General features: G+C 36.6%; 2 protein-coding genes across 2 annotated transcripts; one reads left to right on the forward strand and one right to left on the reverse strand.

The window, feature by feature from the left end:
* Positions 1–1,823: 1,823 nt before the first annotated feature.
* On the reverse strand, positions 1,824–13,047 carry LOC117680671 (ral GTPase-activating protein subunit beta-like). Its single transcript, XM_066087053.1, has 14 exons — positions 13,006–13,047; positions 11,990–12,100; positions 9,812–9,992; positions 9,163–9,254; positions 8,922–9,046; positions 8,610–8,789; positions 6,227–6,299; positions 5,944–6,117; positions 5,452–5,590; positions 4,615–4,752; positions 4,058–4,309; positions 3,732–3,882; positions 3,390–3,506; positions 1,824–3,195 (listed from the first exon to the last, which is right to left on the reverse strand). Exons 1-14 carry the CDS (start codon positions 13,045–13,047, stop codon positions 3,078–3,080), a joined length of 1,893 nt encoding a protein of 630 aa, XP_065943125.1. The 3' UTR covers positions 1,824–3,077.
* Positions 13,048–14,185: 1,138 nt separating this feature from the next.
* LOC117689170 (uncharacterized) lies at positions 14,186–16,674 on the forward strand. Its single transcript, XM_066087054.1, has 2 exons — positions 14,186–14,466; positions 14,634–16,674. The coding sequence occupies exons 1-2, from the start codon at positions 14,444–14,446 to the stop codon at positions 16,672–16,674; spliced, it is 2,064 nt and encodes a 687-aa protein (XP_065943126.1). The 5' UTR covers positions 14,186–14,443.
* The last annotated feature ends 4,142 nt before the right edge of the window (positions 16,675–20,816 follow it).

Consider the following 20,816-nt stretch of genomic DNA (forward strand, 5'->3'; position numbering starts at 1 on the left):
TGGAGAACTGGAATATTAATTTTGGTTATACATGTAATTATGAATGTTAGAGCTTAAAATTTGTTGTTCATTATTCAAGGGCCATGAAGATTCAGGATGAACTAGAAAACTGACCAGTCATGAAGGGCCCCGCTATGACAATTAATAGAGAAGTGAAAAAAAATTTCAATTCCATCCTCTTTATATTAACAATGATGAAAAATAAATGGGGTAAAAATATAAGGGTGCAGCTCATGGAATGAGAGTTAAATTTGAATACATTTAAAAAAAAAAAATGAAAATTATAAGTAAAAACTGTATTTTTAAAATTTCAAGATAATTCCTGAATGTCTAAAAACTCTAAATAGTAACCTTGTATCTGCATAAAACAGGGATAACCTCATGTCTTATAAAAAACGAAATTAAAAACTATATTAAATGTGTATTTAAAAAAGATTTAAACAGGTGTTTTATAAAATGCAAGCCTTCAGTGAATGCAAATACGTTGTATCACCCAGGGTTGACCTCAACTTCAAAACAAACATCAGTTGCAGACGAAGGTGTTCATTAATCTTCATATGACAGATAGAGATAAGCTTCTAAATTTTCTGCAGCAAGCAAGATAATTAATCCCAGGGGATTGATTGTTCTGCTCTCTCATCCTTTTCTTCTAAATTTACAATAAGATTTTTTTCCAGAAATGACAGAATGGGGTTAGTATCTGATTACCTGTTAAAATTAACAGCATTAAGGCAGAAAAAAATAAAATAAATAATTAAAAAATAAAATAGTGAAAAAGGATATCTTAATATATATCTTGATTTTAGAATTCAATAAAATTTTCATAAATCATTGTGTACGGTATTTTAACCAAAATAAAGTATGAATATTATATTTTAAATCCATATTTCAAAGAATGTACACAATACTACACATCATTCAAAATTGACCTTAACTTCAAAACAAAGTTCATTTGCAGACACAGGCAGTGCAGTAATTAATCTCAATGTGACAGATAAAGATAAAGCTTAGGATTTTCTTCCTGTGGAAGGTTAGTTAATCCCAAAGGACAAATATTGCACAGCCTTCCACGTATACAATGGTAACATTCTCAGCAGTTATCTCTCTTTGCCCATTCATTCTTATGCATAGTTAAGGAATCTACCCCACCACCCCAGCTCCAAACCAGAAGACATAGTTGGGCAACCATAAAAAAAGTTATTAGAAAAAACCCAGAAAATTTGTGGACGGAAGAGTGACAAACGGACAGACAGACGGCAGACAGAGTGATCCGCAAATCCTTGCGGGGCCCTAATTTAAAAAAAAGTTGATGCTAATTGTACCTATCTAGTTGATGGTATTTTATTTCAATAGAACCATTTACTTTGAACTTTGGTAAATAAAACACGAGTACCGTGGAGTGCTACTTGGACCTATCCAGATGATGAGAGGTACACCAAATTTGTTGGATACAATTTACTTGCATTTGTTTTCTTAAAAATTATTATATATAAAGAATAGATACACATGTACAACCAAGTTATGCCTTGATCAAAGAATGGTTAACATGACTACTGTCAAAAGAGTGAACTCAAATTATCCGCATTATCTTTACTGTAACCGTCTGTTTTCTGTTTACTGTTTTATTGTTCAAGTTTCAGTAAACCATCACCAGTATAGGGTAAAATAACTGTTAAAACAGAACTCTTTAATAATATATTTTTTTTTTGATTCTGCAAAATTACCACAAATATTGTTACCTATAATTCATTTTCCTCATTTATTCTGCCTCCATTTTAAGATTTTCTATTGACATTTTACAGTCAACAAACGATGACAATGTGTAAAGTATATATATTTAATAGCATTTATTTAACAACACAGAACAAAGATAATTAATATTGCACACAAATGAGAGGTCAAATCCTGATATCTAACCCTAAACACATGATATCTGATCCTACTACACATGATATCCTGATATCTGGTCCTACTACACATGATATCCTGATATCTGGTCCTACTACACAGGATCTTTTTTTACTTTGATCCGATCTGCAGTGCTTTTAATTCCACCATAGAGGATGGTCTTTTAAGAATCACAGATTGTTTCTTCTCTTCAGTGTGGGGGACTAGAATTCCAGTACAATACAGCGTCCAATGAAAAAGCCTGTAGGATCTTGTCATATACAGCGTCCAATGAAAAAGCCTGTAGGATCTCACCATACGTCACTTATTCAAATATCTAACAAAATCTATGTTAGCAACCATGTGGTTGAATGATTAAAATGACGCACAAGAAAAATGATTAGCATTACTATATGAAGTACGTGTGCATCACTGATTGTATAACTAAGTTCATATAGTCATTAAAACCAAACTGGGTACTGTTAACCATGTATTATACTTGCATTAAATATCTTATCCGTTGATAGACGGTTATGAAATGAATAAATGTCCGCTAGCAAGTAGTGCTTTCATTCATTTTATACAGAAACCAACACAGGTCTGAAACAATAATACCTATCAGCAGCTGTTGCTTGAAAATCTGCCTTACTTGGTTAACAGCACAATAGAAGTTCAAATCAACAAAGGGGAGAAACCCTAGCTGTATAAATATAAACATAATATGATCCAACTTCATATACCCCAAATATATCATGCAATAACGTTTGTTCACATAATATCACATTCATCAACATTAGCACCACTAAACAGAAGCTGGCAACTAACAGAGAAATGTTGCAATTGGCCAAAATCAGTGTTTTCTTAGAATACAGCTCTCATTGTTACAAGGCATAAGTGGAGTGTAAAACAGCTGTTTATTAACCCTTTCAGGTATGTCTTGATGTGCCTCTCACAATTTTACCTAAATATTAACTCCTCGTGTTTATTTCCCAATCTATAGTACGTCTTGAAGACATCAAATTTTCTTAAAATATTCATTTCATGATTATCTTGTCCAAGTTCCTATCTGATGGTGTTTATAACTCTTCAGAGAGAATAAACATGAAACTTCGCTCTATATCAGTTAGAAAACCATATCATCAGATTTGACTCTTCCTTGGTCTCAGCGCACGATTTGTTCCTAGGAGCAATCACTTGTGAACATCTTGGAATAAAGCTGTGTAGAACTCGGATTCCGTCATCTTCAGATGATACTTGTCCACAATTTCCTGAATTTTTATTTTTCTCCTAACATGAGGAGGTTGATACCTTACAAAGAGAATAACAATCCCTAATATTAGGAAACATTTCTTGACAATGAATTGATGCAGAAATAGGTCAATTCTTGATTTTTCTGTTTCCGCCCTTAAGACATCTTAAAACTTAGGTGTGAACCTTGTATGTAGTTAAAACTTTTGTTTGAATCCATTGTATTGTAATACATCATCTTGATCAGTACTTACGAGTCGCTCTCTAGTCTTTTCCGACGTCCGATATTTATCGCCGTCTGCCGGACCATGGAGCCTAGCGTACGTCTGCTGACCACCATTCCATCAACAAGAGGAATCGCCATGGAGATCCTGTATTAGCAACAACAAAAAATTGAATTAAACAAAAAGCATTATTTCTACGAAATATCTTCCACTTCTCTTGTCTCCATTATCATATTGTAGTCTTTTGCAAATCCTGCAATAACTTGTGGAATGATTGTAAAATTATTCAATTAGCGACTCTCCATGCTATACATTAATTCTACGATTTCTACAAGTGATGAGTTCTGAGCTGTCACTGAGAGTTTGACTTACTTCCCAGTGTTTCCCTCCATGTGGATCCGGAACAGTCCGTTCTGTAGGGCGTGGATGTAGATCAGGAAGATGTCCTTGTCTTGTCTCATGGACGAGCTGCTGGTCGCAGTGTACTGCTCCAGACCCGTGCTGGTCATCGGAAGTAGGTCACCTGTAAAACAGTAAATAACCAAATTAATATAAATATCTAAGTAATATAAATACCCAATAACACATGAATCAGTGCAACAGATATATATCTTGAGTTGCTCTCATTGGTAACATCAACATTCTCTTTGATAATGTTACTAGTAACAAAGTCTTTGTTGACTTATGTAAAGAAATACCTGTGGGAAAATTTTCATGGTCCTCAAAGTTTTCCAGCCACACAACAAAAATGTTTGTGTCTGGTCCAATGGTCACAGTGGACGGTCGACCGAATCGTCGAGTACGGAAGGCGGAGGCGTCGTGGGGAGAACTCGGACTCTCCATGGTTTTATTGCGAGGCTCAGTGAGGGGTCTCTCCAGGGAAAGCGTGGTAGGCTTGGTCCCCCCTGGTCCCTCACTGGGGGTGCTGACAGAGAGTTGTGGAGACTTGTCTGGAACAAATCAACACTTATTGTATTTCTTGTCTACAGAAATATGCTGCAACTGGAAAAAGTGTCTACAGATTCTATTTGCACAAGACTTTACATCTTTGTAAGTTTATGCATATTATAACGCTTCACTGTATTCCTTATTCATAAATTTATGAGTCTTTAACCATATGTTATAAAAAATCTTCACTATTGTTTAAAAATCTTATTGCAAATTCTTTCACTGTGGACAAAGTGATGTTAGAGCACCGTGATAGCACCCATTGCATCACTTGTGGGTTTGAATTTGAGTCAGTAGAGAGGCGTACCCCCGTCGTTCTGCAGCCTGTGGAAGTTGTCCAGGGAGGGGACAATAAAGGCGACCTCTGAGGACACGTCCGCCCAGTACAGCACCTGTTGCTGACCGTCATAGATACTGCCTCCCGTCCCCACACGCGGGGCGTTCTCTACATAAATAAAAAGTCAGAGATTATATATAATCTACACTAGCTATAAAATGCATCATTGTTTTTACCTTTCAGTTTTATGCTTCTTTCAATTTTGAATTTTTTCTTTACTTGTATGCACTAAAAGGTCAGAAATTGGTTTCAATAAATCTAGCCGAGTTTTTACCCTTTATTTGCAAATTTTAGAACACACTATGCATAAATTTCTAAACACCTCATACCAGTCACTGAATATTGCTCTTCTATTGAATATACTTTTGTTTGAGCCTCTTTATTATTCATCATTTTACTGTGAACAATTTTTGTCTAAGATATACCTTATGTTTAAATTTATAAGAAAAGCCTTAACTTTCTTACAAAGGGGTGTAACTCTGACCAAAATTAAATTATCTGAACATCACTTGGCACACAATATATCTTATGTTACAATACAGTGATAAATTTTGCAGTGACTGTTATGTTGACCCTTCTCTTGAGTCGGTTTATTGAGCCAGTTTATTGGCCCTTCTCTTGAGTCTGTTTATTGACCCTTCTCTTGAGTCTGTTTATTGACCCTTCTCTTGAGTCTGTTTATTGACCCCTCTCTTGAGTAGGTTTATTGACCCCTCTCTTGAGTTGGTTTATTGAGTCCTTTTATTGACCCCTCGCTTGAGTCAGTTTATTAACCTCTCTTCTGTACATTGTAATCCTGATCAGTACCTTGGATATCCTCAGGCTGTGAGATTTTCCAGCTGGTGCTGATGTGACCGGTCCAGCCGGCATGTTTCTGTACGTCCACCGGCCAGCCCAGGGAGTGGAGGAACTCCAGGAACTGGCCCTGTATGCCACGCTGAGACCCCTGTCAACAAATTACCAAGAAAGAATACAGGCTTCATGTGATACACAGTGTTTTAAATAACCACACATAAACTTAGCTAAATACCCCTTTTTAGGGTCAAATTTACAGAAAGGCTGGGCTGACAAGAAGTTTTAAATTAAGTTTCACATTCACACAAGCACATTACACACTAAACAGAACATCAAAGCTGTAGCAATAGTACTGTTCAACTTTTCTACTTTCTGATTTATTCTTGATACCCTTTACTTGTATAGGAAATAAACAACAACCAATGAACTATTGATTCTTTGGTCTGTAGCCCCTTGGTGTAGTATCTACTTCCTATGTGAATGTTTACACAGTTAACAGCTTACCACATTGCGTAGAATGTCCTGAGCCAATCGCTGGCCAGACTTGACATAGAACACATGAACTGTGTCGTTGTCACGGGCTGTAATTGTATCCAGCATCTCCAGGTCATTGGTCAGACCTGGATTAGTGGTATCCAAGGTAACCAGGGAGGGTGGAAGACTGGTGTTGCTCTGCTCCTTTGTAAAACAAAATTGAAAAAATCCTATAAAATTGTAACTCTTTCAAAATTTGATATAACTGCTCAATATATAGATCTGTTGCTGTGGTGATGACCTGTGAACTTACCTTGAGAGCCTCTAGTGACAGAAACCCATAATGAGACAGGAACAAACGGGCAGCCTGAAATTCCTCTGTTATTCTGTAATTAATCAATATATATAATCAATAGATATTTTGTCATTGACATACTGTAAATGTACTGTTAAATACTTACAAAGGGTGTTTATGCTCAAAAACTAACATAAAGTAAATATTATTTAACTCTCAAATTGAATAGATATTTATAAACCTTCTTTATGTTTTTTGTTTGGCATACAAAAAAATAAATTGCATTTGATGTTTACATTCAGTTAACTTTAATACTGCTAATCACTTTTATTGAAGATTTACACTCAGTATTAACTTAGGTATTTACACTTAACCACTAGCTTTAGCAGTTTATACCTCATTACAGTTGGCACTCGATGGCTTGAACTTCGATCTCTCGAAGCTCGTGATGGTTCGAAGTGAAATCACGGTCTCGAATTTTTTTCTATATTACTAAGCAAATTAACTCTTGATCTCTCAAACTCCGATCTCTTGAAGTTCTTGATCTCTCAAAGTAAAACCTGGATCCCATTATATATATTTCATTGTTTTTCACTCTTGTTAACTCGAAGTTGTTGATGTGTGCACGTGCGACCGATCAAGCATATAATTATAGCTCTGCGTGGACCTTACCTAAACGGTCTAGTGAATGCCTGAGGGCTACCATGGTAGTGATAATTAGTTGATTACATAAGTGACACTACCCCTTGCTTCCTTCAAATGGTAGATAGGTAATTTGAAACTGATCTAATAGTTTCCACAACTTGCGAAAATTACGGTTTTTAAACCACTCTTTACTTAACATAACATTCTTAAAAGTTTTTTAATGTGAAAAAACCCCTAATAACCACACAACAAAGTTCTGTATTGTTTAAATGAATGTAGCATGAAATACAAATGAAATTATGTTACTCTATCCTTCCATGTTATAAATATAAACTTTAAGCTACTATAATTTTAGAACCAAAATGACCGGAACAAATATTTAAGGATTTTTTAAAAATTTCGATCTCTCGAACTCTTGATCTCTCGAAGTTTAATCATGGTCCCCTGAAGTTCAAGTTATCGAGATTCACCTGTACTTATTTTTAAAGGGTTTACACTTTACTATGTGAACTTACATTGTGGGTTTACACTTTACTCCTTACTTTGGAGGTTTACACTTTCGGACTTACTTTGGAAGTTTTCATTGAACCACTTACTTTGGAGGATTGCTTTATATTACTTACTTTGGAGGTTTACTTTATGCTACTTACTTTGGAGGTTTACTTTATGCTAACTACTTTGGAGGTTTACTTTATGCTACTTACTTTGGAGGTTTACTTTATTCTACTTACTATGGAGGTTTACTTTATTCTACTTACTTTGGAGGTTTACTTTATGCTAACTACTTTGGAGGTTTACTTTATGCTACTTACTTTGGAGGTTTACTTTATGCTAACTACTTTGGAGGTTTACTTTATTCTACTTACTTTGGAGGTTTACATTATTCTACTAACTTTGGAGGTTTATTTTATGCTAATTACTTTGGAGGTTTACTTTATTCTACTTACTTTGGAGGTTTACTTTATGCTACTTACTTTGGAGGTTTACTTTATGCTACCTACTTTGGAGGTTTACTTTATTCTACTTACATTGGAGGTTTACTTTATGCTAACTACTTTGGAGGTTTACTTTATGCTACCTACTTTGGAGGTTTTCTTTATGCTACTTACTTTGGAGGTTTACTTTATTCTACTTACTATGGAGGTTTACTTTATGCTAACTACTTTGGAGGTTTACTTTATTCTACTTACTTTGGAGGTTTACTTTATTCTACTAACTTTGGAGGTTTACTTTATGTTAATTACTTTGGAGGTTTACTTTATTCTACTTACTTTAGAGGTTTACTTTATGCTACTTACATTGGAGGTTCACTTTATTCTACTTACTTTGGAGGTTTACTTTATGCTAACTACTTTGGAGGTTTACTTTATTCTACTTACTTTGGAGGTTTACTTTATTCTACTTACTTTGGAGGTTTGCTTTATGCTACTTACTTTGGAGGTTTACTTTATTCTACTTACTTTGGAGGTTTACTTTATGCTACTTACTTTGGAGGTTTACTTTATGCTACTTACTTTGGAGGTTTACTTTATGCTAACTACTTTGGAGGTTTACTTTATGCTACCTACTTTGGAGGTTTTCTTTATGCTACTTACTTTGGAGGTTTGCTTTATGCTACTAACTTTGGAGTTTTACTTTGTCTACTTACTTTGGAGGTTCACTTTATGCTACTTACTTTGGAGGTTTACTTTATGCTAATTACTTTGGAGGTTTACTTTATTCTACCTACTTTGGAGGTTTACTTTATGCTACTTACTTTGGAGGTTTACACTCAGTGTCTTGGTTGGGGAAGGGCATACTCTTCACCTCCTGCTGCTTTCTCTGACCAATCTGATATTCAAATTGATCTTGCTTCTCAATGAAAGACTTGAGTTTGTTCAGCTCTGGGCGCTTCTCATCCGTTACCAACGATTCCAGAGTCGGAATACTTTTCTCCCTAAAACAGGAAATGACTTGAATTAGGTAGTTAATTGTACAACACCCTTAGTATTATAACATCCTTAGAATTAGCTTCAGTGCAAATAACTGGTAGGTGATCAATCGCATTATGTTGTCTGTATATATTTACGCCTTGGTGGCGGTCACTTTATCCACAGACTCAGGGAAGTTTCTGGGCTTGACGCTGTGATGAGTTCCCACGTTCTCCACCGGCATAGGTCGGCCAGGATCACTTAGGTGGGATTTGGACGAACCCTTGAAAATAAGCAATCATAAATTAAATACTAGCCACAATTACATGTGTTATAATTACCTAAGTCATCCCAGTACTTTATAAGAAATCTATGACAACAGAATTTGGAAGAACTCACCCGTTTGATCCGTGGGGAGTGTCTGAGCTGCATCACCCAAGCATGTCGACCAAACGGTCCCCTAATCAAAGCCGTCACCGTGGGCAACAGGTCTACAACAAAAGTCAATTGATCATGAGGTTCCATCATCCCTGAAATACACAAGCTTCAAATATCTGCTACATGTAGACATGTAGATTTACTTTTATATACAAGACAAACCACCAGAGACAGGGGACGTACCAAACCGGCACCATCAGGATACAGCTGTGTGTCTGAATGATCCTCTTAGGGGAACCACCTTCTCTGTTTATAGCACAGTTCGGTTCCTTACCTTCACATTTACATGTATACTCATAGCTTGTTCTACCTATTCACATGACACCATCTTACATTGACAGAAATATTTACCTTCTATATTTCCCTGAGGCTGTTCCAACATATATACCTTCTATATTTCCCTGAGGCTGTTCCAAAATATATACCTTCTATATTTCCCTGAGGCTGTTCCAACATATATACCTTCAATATTTCCGAGAGGCTGTACCAACATATTAACCTTCTATATTTCCCAGAGGCTGTTCCAAAATATATACCTTCTATATTTCCCTGAGGCTGTTCCAACATATATACCTTCAATATTTCCAAGAGGCTGTTCCAACATAGTTACCTTCAATATTTCCAAGAGGCTGTTCCAACAATCCCACGACGATCGTGTTTTCCAGGACATAGTATCTGAAGGGGGAGCCATGTTCCGGCAAACAGCTGTTCCCCTTGGTGTATTTCAACAGGGATTTTTCGTCTAGCAGAGAAAACAGGGACTCGGGGCCACAGGGCGGGGGGAAAGCACCCTAAGTCAAATTACAGGTAAACCATTAATGCTTGTATCTTAAAATATTAAACAATAGCCAGTTTAATGTCTATTATTATTTTAGTCTTGTGGAAACATGGCAAATACTGACAAAATATTGTATAATGAAATGATATTACATGTACAACAGTAGGATGTGGGATGTTTTATCCTCATGAGTATATTTTTGTTTGTCATAAATAATTTCAGTGAAGGTATGTAGTGGGATTCACTAACTTTGAAATTTTTTAACAAGATGATGCAGTCTAGTACAGAGAAATGAAATCAAGTGATCCAGAGCAACAAAATCACTAGATATTCTTGGACTGACTAAAGATTAATTCAGGCCAGTTGTACAAATATATGATACAAGGCGATATAAAACAATATTACAGGTACATGTATTTACCACCTGCTGTATGATACAGGTGAGATACATGCATGATACAGGTATCTATAACATGCTGTTTGATAGAGGTGAGATACATGCATGATACAGGTATTTACCACATGCTGTATGATACAGGTGAGATACATGCATGATACATGTATTTACCACATGCTGTATGATACAGGTGAGATACATGCATGATACAGGTATTTACTACGTGCTGTATGATACAGATGAGATACATGCATGATACAGGTATTTACCACATGCTGTATGATACAGGTGAGATACATGCATGATACATGTATTTACCACATGCTGTATGATACAGGTGAGATACATGCATGATACAGGTATTTACTACGTGCTGTATGATACAGATGAGATACATGCATGATACAGGTATTTACTACGTGCTGTATGATACAGGTGAGATACATGCATTGTACATGTATTTACACATACTGTATGATACAGGTGAGACACATGCTTGATACAGGTATTTACTACGTGCTGTATGATACAGGTGAGACACATGCTTGATACAGGTATTTACTACGTGCTGTATGATACAGGTGAGACACATGCTTGATACAGGTATTTACTACGTGCTGTATGATACAGGTGAGATACATGCATGATACAGGTATTTACTACGTGCTGTATGATACAGGTGAGATAAATGCATGATACAGGTATTTACTACGTGCTGTATGATACAGGTGAGATACATGCATTATATATGTATCTACCACAAGCTGTATGATACAGGGCAATGACACATACATGATACAGGTAGTTACTACGTGCTGTATGATACAGGTGAGACATATGCATGCTACATGTATCTACCACAAGCTGTATGATACAGGTGAGACACATGCATGATACAGGTATTTACTACGTGCTGTATGATACAGGTGAGTTACATGCATGATACAGGTATTTACTACGTGCTGTATGATACCGTTGAGACATATGCATGCTACATGTATCTACCACAAGCTGTATGATACAGGTGAGATACATGCATGATACAGGTAGTTACTTCGTGCTGTATGATACCGGTGAGACACATGCATGATACAGGTGGTTACTACGTGCTGTATGATACAGGTGAGACATATGCATTATACATGTATCTACCACAAGCTGTATGATACAGGTGAGATACATGCATGATACAGGTATTTATCACCTGCTGTATGATACAGGGCAATGACACATACATGATACAGGTATTTACTACGCTCTGTGTGATACAGGTGAGACACATGCATTATACATGTATTTACTACATGCTGTATGATAGAGGTGAGATACATGCATGATACAGATATTTACTACATGTTGTATGATACAGGTGAGATACATGCATGATACAGGTAGTTACTACATGATAAAGGTAAGATACATGCTTGATACAGACGTTTATTACATGCTGTACGATACAAGTGAGATATCTCTATGATACAGGTATTTACTACGTGTTGTATGATACAGGGCAATGACACAGGTATGACACACTATATAATGATAAAGGTGTGATACAGGTATTTACCATGAGTTGTATGATGCAAGACAATGACACACAATATAATGATTACCACGTGCTGTATGATACAGGTGAGGAGTCCTTCCGCGGCTTCCTGTACACGTTTTGAGGCCAGCTGTCGCTGCTTGTCCTGTTTATACTTTGGCGGATCACTGGCACGGTTCTGAAACACCACAAAACAAACATCACTAAGAGCTCATCCTGTAGGCTACCAGTCAACAAAGATAGGGCAAATTGTACTATTGGCGTAGTATATTACTTCAATTTTAAACCTAATTTCCTTATTTCATATTAATTTTTTACATCCTCCCAAAATAGTGGGGGGCCATCTCCATGATAATTCACTTTTTTATATGTAAATTTTAAAAAATTAGTTGCTGCGAGAAAAAGTAGGGGGGGGGGGGGGCAGGCCTCCCCTGATGCTACGTGCCTGTACCCTATACACCACAAAACAAACATCACCTAGAGCTCATACTGTAGGCTACCAGTCAACAGAGATAGGGTACATTGTATACCCTACACACCACAAAACAAACATCACTGAGACCTCATACTGTAGGCTACCAGTCAACAGAGATAGGGTACATTGTATACCCTACACACCACAAAACAAACATCACTGAGACCTCATACTGTAGGCTACTAGTCCACAGAGATAGGGTACATTGTATACCCTACACACCACAAAACAAACATCACTGAGACCTCATACTGTAGGCTACCAGTCAACAGAGATAGGGTGCATTGTATAACCTACACACCACAAAACAAACATCACTGAGACCTCATACTGTAGGCTACCAGTCAACAGAGATAGGGTACATTGTATACCCTACACAACACAAAACAAACATCACTGAGACCTCGTACTGTAGGCTACTAGTCCACAGAGATAGGGTACATTGTATACCCTACACACCACAAAACAAACATCACTGAGACCTCATACTGTAGGCTACCAGTCAACAGAGATAGGGTACATTGTATACCCTACATAACACAAAACAAACATCACTGAGACCTCATACTGTAGGCTACAAGTCAACAGAGATAGGGTGCATTGTATACCCTAAACATGACATGACTCATTGGTGATTGTTGAGTCTTCATTATCAGACATTAATCAGCTCAAAGTCTACTTATAAAAAGAGATCAATCTGAAAATAACAATTGGGGAAAATTTCTGTCAAAATCAAAGGTACTCTCTGAGGGATTCTATGGAAATCTGCTGCAAAAGTCTATTTCAAATTGTCAGATAATACCAACATTTTAGAGGCCTGAGGGAACATATTGCTTTCCTGTGCCACAACTCATTTTATCTATTTGTTCCTATGTAAAAATTCATACCCCAACTATGGTCCCACCCTACCACGGGGATTATGATTATGAACAAACTTGAATCAACTCTACCTGAGGATACTTCAAGTTTAAGCATTTTTGGGGAAATGATTTTTTAGAAAACTTTTCAAAAGTGCAAAGTTTGCAAAAATTCCAAATTATCCTCCATAAAAGATGATATGACCCATCATTTTAACAAAATGTACCAAAATTGGTAAATGAAATTGACGCTGTGGTTCTGAAGAGGAAGTTAACCGTAGGCCTTTACATTTACATAAATATTAATATTTTAATGGTTTTCAAACAATAAGTTTTATTGTTTTCAAACAATTAGTCTGTTAGTTTTCAATGAATTTCTTACATCAAACTCAATAACTGTTAAATTGATGCATTTTATATATTAGTCTGATAGTTTTCAATGAATTTCATACATCAAACTCAATAACTAAATTGATGCATTTTATATTTTCCAATAATCTTTAAATCTGCAACGAAGAGACATTTCTGTTGTAAAATACAGTACTGTTTTTCCAGTGTTATCGGTCTTTCCTGTTACATACATGTACGGTAAGAACAAAAACAACTTGTCTTAGGATTGGATTTTTCATGCCATTTGTAATCAAAGGCACAAACTGTTTTTTTGTACATGTACTAATTTTAAATACTGTAAAATGATAATTGAAAGATATCAGCAAACAAACTGCTTTATTTTGAAAATTAATACAAAAAAAAACCCTGAATTATATTACTTTTGTTTCTTCAAAAATATAATTGGCATATCTTAATTTGAAATATTTTCACAATCCAGTCCAAATAAATTCACAGTCAAGTCTGAACAAGTATTGAAGTTAATTCATTTCACCTTACTGTAAATTTTCAACCAAAGCAGGACGGACAAAATTGTAGGACCATGAATCCTATAATCCCCTCTTCCTCTGACAGCAAATAGTTTCTAATTTAGAGTTTAGCATTTTTGTATTTTTATATACCAGCACATTTTTTTCCATACAATTACTAATAAAACTAATCCTTTATAATCCAAACATTTTTCATTTCCTTAAATGATATCCTTCCGTTTTCAATACAGAGTTGTACAAGAAAATAGCAGCACATAAAATATAATAGCAACATAAACTTTCTCCTCAATAGATATCTGAATTCATTCAACATGGAGTCTTTCCCCCAACAAATGTAAGTGCATTAATTGGTATCCTAGTTGTTTCTTTAATGTATGCAATAAGACTACCTTTTCTATCCGATGAATTTGATTTGTTAGTATTATAATAATATTGTGAAAAGTTAAAATGAGAAACAGAAATACCGGTATGTTTCCAATATATTCTTTCAAATAACAACAGATATAAGGGACTGCAGAACATGTCGGCGTCCATGTTTGTGGGACTGTGTAAGAAAGTGGGGACCTCACAAGAGGTAGCCATCAGGAGGGAGTCACAGGACATCAGGGATATGGTGGAGAGACGAGTGACACCTGATGATGGGATCATAATGATGATGAGTGGAAGTAGGAGAGAAGGGTTCGATCTGAAGGGATCAGATCTGGACTATATGTACTGGTACAACAACCACCGAGTGATCATGGACATGTCTCAGTCTGAGTATTACAACACAGCCAATAAAACCTTGATTCTCTCTGACAGTTCAGAGAGTCCACCAGGATTCACTTTACTCCAGTTACTGACACCATCAAGATACAGAGAAGTCCGATCATCATGTGTCAGAATGAATGGCAGAGTCTATATATCTAGTTCTATATACAGACAGTTAACTTGTTCAGCAGTTCATCCTAATTCTACTGTACACGGACCCTGTGGTAGTGGTGTTAGAGCAGGAGTAGAATATGACACTGCAGTCTGTTTTGTTTCTGACTTTCGGCCTCTGTCTGCCTCCTCATGGATAGACAGATGTCACTCATGGCCTGATCCTGAAGTTGTTGATGACATTGTCAGAAACGGATGTCACCTTGTAGCAATAGGACACCCATTAGGACCCCATGAAAATGAAGAATGGAGAATTTCTTTTTCACGGGCAGAATATAAACTAGTTTATTCAATGAGCCACTGTCAGTTTTTGACATATGGTTTGTTAAAACTTTTCTTAAAAGAAGTTTTAAATCAACAATCAGAAGAAACCAATAAACTGTTGTGTTCCTATCACATGAAGACAACAGTTTTCTGGGCGATTCAACAAAACACACTACCTCACTGGTGTCCACAAAATCTCCTGGCCGGTTTCTGGATCTGCTTCAAACTTCTCCTTAAATGGGTGTATAAAGGGATCTGCCCAAACTTTTTCAGCCCACAAAACAACATGTTTCTGACCAAGGTCTATGGCTCAGCACAAAACAGATTGTTCCTACAGTTACATGAATTGTACAACGAAGGTCTGGCCTGTCTGTTACAGAGTCCCTCTATCAGGTCCTACATCATTCATGTCCTGTACAATCCCAGACTTTCTATTTGTACAGATGAAAGTATGATTAGGTCTGAAGTTGACTTTGATATTCTAATTTCCAGCATACAGTCAACTGTTCCAGTTCCAGCTGCCATTGGGTCTCTGTATCAAATAACCAAAGCCATACACATGATAGAACAGTTTGTGGAGTCACCAATGACACATCATCAAGTTGTAATAATGCAGAGATTTACAGCCTTAATCCTTCAGAGCACTTCTTTTCTATTAATACAGAACATACACACTAATACAGGTGTCAACAAACAGATGTATATTGCAGACAAACAGTCCTGTCACATGCTCAAATTAGCAGCCAAGTTTGGGTCTGTATCTGACATGTTGTTCATTGCCATGTATTATTACAAGACACTCAGATACAGGGAAGCTTTATCTTTTATAGAGATGACAAAGTTCAAGTTAGCACAGCCATATATAATGTATGAGCTATATGTAGACAGAGAGAGGTATATTGAGGCTGTAGGGGGACAGTCTTGGTCTACAAAGATGAGACAGGCTGTAGCATGGGATATCACACTTTACAATTACAATAAAATCTGTTATATCAGTGAACTAATTCCAGAACAACAGTCTGCTCTACAGAACAGAAAGCCTGCATTATTTGTCCCAGTGTTTGTAATGTTACATTTCCTAGAGTTCTTGTGTTACAGACAAATTGATACAACATTATCACAAGCAGCTCTAGATGAGCTACAGGTCCTAGTCCACCATGATCAGGGACTGTATATATCTGCTATATACAGAGACATCTGCTGGGAGATCCTGGGGATCTGTCAACAGATGACAGGGGATATCCAGGCTGCTCTATACTCATACCAACATTCACTCACACAGGATCCATTTCATTGCATACAAACTGCTACACAGAGGAGAATACAGGACATAGTTCAGTCAACACAACACCAGTAAATAAATCAGTAATTTGGAATATCCATCAACAAAACCAACATGTACAGATCTATGTACCGATTTCTACACGCCAGTTAAAAAAAAACATGTACAAAGTAACATACCCCATCCATCCCTAAATCACAACTATATACCATATACCTACATGTGTGTTGGAGGACAGTACATCAAATGTGGTTTATGCATGGTTTATGTGTAGCCCCTTATTTAGGACTTTCCTTCTTTATTTGTAATATTTGGAATAAAAGCAGTGTATTGTACTTTCTGGAGTTGTTTTATTTGAATTATTTGTTATCATAAAGTTAGATTAACTCAAGGAAGCAGGTATACTCTGATAAGTTTAGTTCAATTTAATGCTGTAACGATATTCTCGAGTGACCAATATTTGATAACAGAGAGGGAATGGGTTATGTTTTGATAATCCATTTTGATGAACCGATTTTCAATAGTTGAATTTGTTAGGTATCACAAATCTGATGTATTTCCTTTTATCACTGATAATGAAATTGTATGCATGGAAAATATAAATATCATGCACTCTTTAAAAAGGACATAAAAGTGTTTACACACCTGTAGTAAAAATTTTCATCTCAAAAACTTCCTAGTTATCTTTTTGTATAACTATGCAGAAATTGTGATAAAGTGTCAATTTTTTAGTGTGTGAACTCAGCATCCCCAATCCAAGACAAGTATGGGGCCTCAGAAGGGATTCAATGCATAACATAAAAATAATTATGTTACGAAAAGGCTGCTTTAGTGTACATGTAGTTAGTAACAACGTGAGAGTCAAGAGTTTGATATCCCATGTTATTATACTTTCATGTTAAATACTGAAATCTGATTGGTTTAGACGGAGTTGGTAATCCGTTCTATTACCCTCAGTGTTAGCAACACACTTGGCAAAGAGTAACACTATATAAATAGTGCCTGTTTGGGAGGGTAACAGTTAAAATTGACACCCCGAAAAAACCATTGTCAACCGACGCGAAGCGGAGATTGACAATGGTTTTCGAGGGGTGTCAATTTCAACTGTTATCCTCCCAAACAGGCACTATTTATTTTGTTATACGAATGTCTTAATTTTTAAGAAAATTTTACCGCTTTTATATAGGAATAACGTGAATTCTACAGCGAACCGTACGCGCATATTTTTCGCGCATGTAACATTTTTTAATGTTACCCGTTGCTAAAAGCGTTGCTAACGCTGAGGGTAATAGAAAGGATTATGAACTGCGTCTTAACCAATCAGATTTCAGTATTTAACATGAAAGTATAACAAAACGAATTGTTACATGCGCCTAAATTATGCGCGTACGGTTCCTCGTAAAAATTCAATGCATTTCTAATTAAAAGCAGTATAATTTTCTTTAGAAATAAGACATTCAGTATAATAAAATAAATAGTGCCTGTTTGGGAGGGTAACTGTTGAAATCGACACCCCTCAAAAACCATTGTCAACCGACGCTTTGCATTGCGTCGGTTGACAATGGTTTTCGAGGGGTGTCAATTTCAACAGTTACCCTCCCAAACAGGCACTATTTATTTATTGGTAATCTGCTTTGTTAGATTTAAAAAAAAAAACCCAGAATGCACTGCACTTTTTCAGCGTAGTACATCTATGCTATATAAATCCTTTGATTACCATATGAAAATGGTTGAGTATTAAATATATATTGACAAACTGACAGGAGGCATAATAGAATTGAATGTACTTGTAAACAGTGACAGTAATTAATGTAAAGATTCAAAATGAGTAACTTGAGCACTAACCCCAACTGCCTTTTTAGAGAAGACTATCAGAGGCGGCGGAGAAAGAAAACATTATGAATTTGTAAAAGTTGGATTTGAAGTACTTCATTAATAAAATTGTTTTTTGCATTTCAGTATTTGCATAATACTGTAGACCCAAGTGCCATATAGTATTTTCAATTGATACTGCGAAAAATTGACCTGGGTTTAAAAGATCATGTGATATTCTGAACCCAGAAATACTGAATAAATCACGGCCATAATATTTTGAAACCCCTCTCCAGGTGGAATTGGAAATAGGAAGGGGTTCAATAACAAATGGAAATCAAAGGGGGGAGGTCAATATACCGCTGCCATAATATATTGAACCTGGGGTTCAATATTGTATTGGGGGTGGGGGTTCAATAATTCGAAGCGATATCTTTAACCCAGGTTTAATGTTTTGCGGGGGCACTACATCCAACTTAGTTGAAAGCGATAATAACATCAAGAAAGTAAAAAAAAAGTGCTGCAATTTTCCTCATTTATTTTTTTACAAATAAACACTGAAATCCAAGATTTTGCAGCCTGATCTATAACAGTTTTGGTTTTTAGCTCACCTGAGCTGAAAGCTCAAGTGAGCTATTCTGATCACATTTTGTCTGTCGTCTGTCTGTCCGTCTGTCCGTCCGTCTGTCCGTCCGTCTGTCCGTAAACTTTTCACATTTTCAACATCTTCTCAAGAACTACTAAGCCAATTTCAACCAAACTTGGCACAAATCATCCTTAGGCAAAGGGGATTCAAAGTTGTGAAAATTAAGGGCCACACCGGTTTTCAAAGGGAGATAATTAGAAATTAATGAAAAATTTCGAGAAATTTTCAAAAATCTTCTTCTCAAGAACCAGAAAGCCAGAAAAGCTGAAACTTGTGTTGAAGCATCCTCAGGTAGTGTAAATTCAAAGTTGTGAAATTCATGACCCCCGGGGGTAGGGTGGGGCCACAATAGGGGGTCAAAGTTTTACATAGGAATATATAGAGTAAATCTTTAAAAATCTTCTTCTCAGAAACTAAACAGCCAGGAAAGCTGAAACTTGTGTGGAAGCATCCTCAGGTAGTGTAGATTCAAAGTTGTGAAAATCATGATCCCCGGGGGTAGGGTGGGGCCACAATGGGGGGTCGAAGTTTTACATAGGAATATATAGAGTAATTGTTTAAAAATCTTTTTCTCAGAAACTAAACAGCCAGAAAAGCTGAAACTTGTGTGGAAGCATCCTCAGGTAGTGTAGATTCAAAGTTGTGAAATTCATGACCCCCGGGGTAGTGTGGGGCCACAATGGGGGGTCGAAGTTTTACATAGGAATATATAGAGTAAATCTTTAAAAATCTTCTTCTCAGAAACTAAACAGCCAGGAAAGCTGAAACTTGTGTGGAAGCATCCTCAGGTAGTGTAGATTCAAAGTTGTGAAAATCATGATCCCCGGGATTAGGGTGGGGCCACAATGGGGGGTCGAAGTTTTACATAGGAATATATAGAGTAAATCTTTAAAAATCTTCTTCTCAGAAACTAAACAGCCAGGAAAGCTGAAACTTGTGTGGAAGCATCCTCAGGTAGTGTAGATTCAAAGTTGTGAAAATCATGATCCCCGGGATTAGGGTGGGGCCACAATGGGGGGTCGAAGTTTTACATAGGAATATATAGAGTAAATCTTTAAAAATCTTCTTCTCAGAAACTAAACAGCCAGGAAAGCTGAAACTTGTGTGGAAGCATCCTCAGGTAGTGTAGATTCAAAGTTGTGAAAATCATGATCCCCGGGATTAGGGTGGGGCCACAATGGGGGGTCGAAGTTTTACATAGGAATATATAGCGTAAATCTTTAAAAATCTTCTTCTCAGAAACTAATCAGCCAGGAAAGCTGAAACTTGTGTGGAAGCATCCTCAGGTAATGTAGATTCAAAGTTGTGAAAATCATGACCCCTGGGGGTAGGGTGGGGCCACAATGGGGGGTCGAAATTTTACATAGAAATATAAAGAGTAAATCTTTAAAAATCTTCTTCTCAGAAACTAATCAGCCAGGAAAGCTGAAACTTGTGTGGAAGCATCCTCAGGCAGTGTAGATTCAAAGTTGTGAAAATCATGATCCCTGGGGGTAGGGTGAGGCCACATTGGGGGGGGGGGGGTGTTAAAATTTTACATAGAAATATATAGAGTAAATCTTTAAAAATATTGTTCTCAGAAACTAATCAGCCAGGAAAGCTGAAACTTGTGTGGAAGCATCCTCAGGCAGTGTAAATTCAAAGTTGTGAAAATCATGATCCCTGGGGGTAGGGTGAGGCCACATTGGGGGGGGGTGTTGTGTTAAAATTTTACATAGAAATATATAGAGTAAATCTTTAAAAATATTGTTCTCAGAAA

This window comes from Magallana gigas, chromosome 6 (genome assembly GCF_963853765.1).
Source record: "Magallana gigas chromosome 6, xbMagGiga1.1, whole genome shotgun sequence".
NCBI lineage: Eukaryota > Metazoa > Mollusca > Bivalvia > Ostreida > Ostreidae > Magallana > Magallana gigas.

What these genes read in the sequence shown, in the direction of transcription:
- LOC117689170 (XM_066087054.1), top strand. Translation starts at nt 14,444, where the DNA reads ATGGAGTCTTTCCCCCAACAAAT. An exon ending in GAGTCTTTCCCCCAACAAAT is followed by an intron (nt 14,467 to 14,633) that starts GTAAGTGCATTA and finishes AAATAACAACAG; the next exon opens with ATATAAGGGACTGCAGAACA.
- LOC117680671 (XM_066087053.1), bottom strand. Translation starts at nt 13,047, where the DNA reads ATGAAGACTCAACAATCACCAATGAGTCATGTCATGTTTAGG. An exon ending in ACTCCCCACGGATCAAACGG is followed by an intron (nt 9,047 to 9,162) that starts GTGAGTTCTTCC and finishes CTTATTTTCAAG; the next exon opens with GGTTCGTCCAAATCCCACCT. An exon ending in AAAGTGACCGCCACCAAGGC is followed by an intron (nt 8,790 to 8,921) that starts GTAAATATATAC and finishes TTCCTGTTTTAG; the next exon opens with GGAGAAAAGTATTCCGACTC.